This window comes from Nicotiana tabacum, chromosome 7, assembly GCF_000715075.1.
Source record: "Nicotiana tabacum cultivar K326 chromosome 7, ASM71507v2, whole genome shotgun sequence".
NCBI lineage: Eukaryota > Viridiplantae > Streptophyta > Magnoliopsida > Solanales > Solanaceae > Nicotiana > Nicotiana tabacum.
The window spans coordinates 170,453,968-170,455,798 of NC_134086.1; the positions used below are offsets into that span (position 1 = coordinate 170,453,968).

The window sequence follows — 1,831 nt, forward strand, 5'->3', positions numbered from 1 at the left end:
GTACCAATAAAGTATACATAGGATTCCCCTTTCGTCTCAATATTGGAACCACAACAACAAAGGAAATGCGTGTCGTTACTTTAACCACAAAAGCAACGTCAATTGCTCATCGATGAATTCGTCTGTCCCGTCCTTTCTTAAGGAATCTACACTGGCATTTCTTGAACGAGAGCAATTAATTGTACTTGGTGTGAAGAAAGCCTAATTACTTGAACAATGTTTCATAAATCATAAGGTATGTAGTCAATAAGTTTATAAGGAGGAGGAAGGAAACACATCTGGGTAATTCCAACTATTTTTAGGATTTTTGGTTTAATATATTGCTAGAGCTCAAAATTAAAATACAAGAACCACAAAATAGTTGAATGATCAAAGAACATATTAAAAGGTCTTTAAAATATAAGTAACAGAATTAAGGCAAAATAATCTTAAAACAAATCTCTAGTGTTGCCTCAAGAAATCAACCAGTTTATCCATAAGAGCAACAGCTTCCTCAGACGTAGGATTGAAGAAATGAAAACAATGGCCTTCCCCATTCGTCTCCATTATTTCCACTTCTCCATTCCACTCACTCTTCTTCAACCCTTCATAATAATTCATCGTCCCTTCTTTCAGAAAATCTTTCTCCGCCACTAAAAACAGCACTTTCTCACACGCCATGGATTTTAACCTCGGATCTAACAACGGATTTACCCTCGGATCTTCGAAACATCCACCAGTATTTGTCGGACACAAAACCTTGTACAGAGTATCATTTTCTACCCCAAAATACGGATGAACCAAATAAAGCCCCGAAATTTTAACTTTTAAATCAAGATCACTAACCCCTGCTCTAACAGCAACGTCATTAGCAATATTTGCTCCGGCACTTTCACCACCAATAAAAACTTTACCAAAATCAGCGTGCTCGTTTAACCACGACTCTGGGCCTTTTCCATTAACATGCGAAAGCACCCATTGAAATGCTGCCCAAGAATCCTCGTACGTAGTGGAAAGAGGGTTTTCAGGAGCAAGCCTGTAATCAACTGAAACAGCAATAAAATTAGCTTTTTCGACTAACGCGCTGATGAAATTATGGAACGTCGGGGAACGAGCTGATCCAATACAGAAAGCGCCGCCGTGAATGTAAATTACGAGGGGGATTTTCTGTTGTGGGGTTGTGAGTTTGGGGAGATATAAGCGTACGGAAACCCCTGTTTCTGGTTGAATTACAACATCTTTAGATTGAACAGGAGCTTGTGGATCGTCACAGAGTGGAGCATTTTCTGATGGCCTGAATCTATTGATGGTACCATCTTTGTAGATAACGAAAATGGGGGTCATATCAACAGCTATTTCTTTAGTGTTGGAAGCCATTGGAGTTGAGTTTTGCGCAACAGAGATGTGAATTTGAAGTGAGAAAAAGGTAATAAGTTCAATGCTTCATAGGGTGTAGATAGAAAATCATTAATGGTGGGAAGCTACTATAAATAGCTTGAATTGACCCGTTTTCGATTTCTACGGTGGGTGAACCGTCAACCGTTTCATCCCACATAAGAAATGCCGCCTCAGCTGACTAAATACGAAAAGGTTTAATAAGGTCATGGAGATGTTGGTAATACATTAATTGCAATGGGTGGATTAATAATCACCTGATTATTTAGTGCATGTGATTTTTCAAACGGATATTTGGTTCGTTGCACTAAAATATGATCTATGGTATATATAGTATAAAAAACGTATTATAACTTTACCATTACTTCCAGAGTAAATAAAATTCAAAAAAAAAATGAAATCAAAGTTAATTTGATATTTTAGATTTTTTTTCGAAAACTAATTCCAACATAAATGA

The 1,831-nt window shown here is 37.2% G+C and overlaps 1 protein-coding gene across 1 annotated transcript; it reads right to left on the reverse strand.

The window, feature by feature from the left end:
• Nucleotides 1–339: 339 nt before the first annotated feature.
• On the reverse strand, nucleotides 340–1,581 carry LOC107824372 (putative carboxylesterase 2). The gene has a single exon (XM_016651117.2). The coding sequence runs from the start codon at nucleotides 1,354–1,356 to the stop codon at nucleotides 442–444; it is 915 nt and encodes a 304-aa protein (XP_016506603.1). The 5' UTR covers nucleotides 1,357–1,581; the 3' UTR covers nucleotides 340–441.
• Between the last annotated feature and the right edge of the window lie 250 nt (nucleotides 1,582–1,831).

What these genes read in the sequence shown, in the direction of transcription:
- LOC107824372 (XM_016651117.2), bottom strand. Translation starts at nt 1,356, where the DNA reads ATGGCTTCCAACACTAAAGAAATAGCTGTTGATATGACCCCCATTTTC.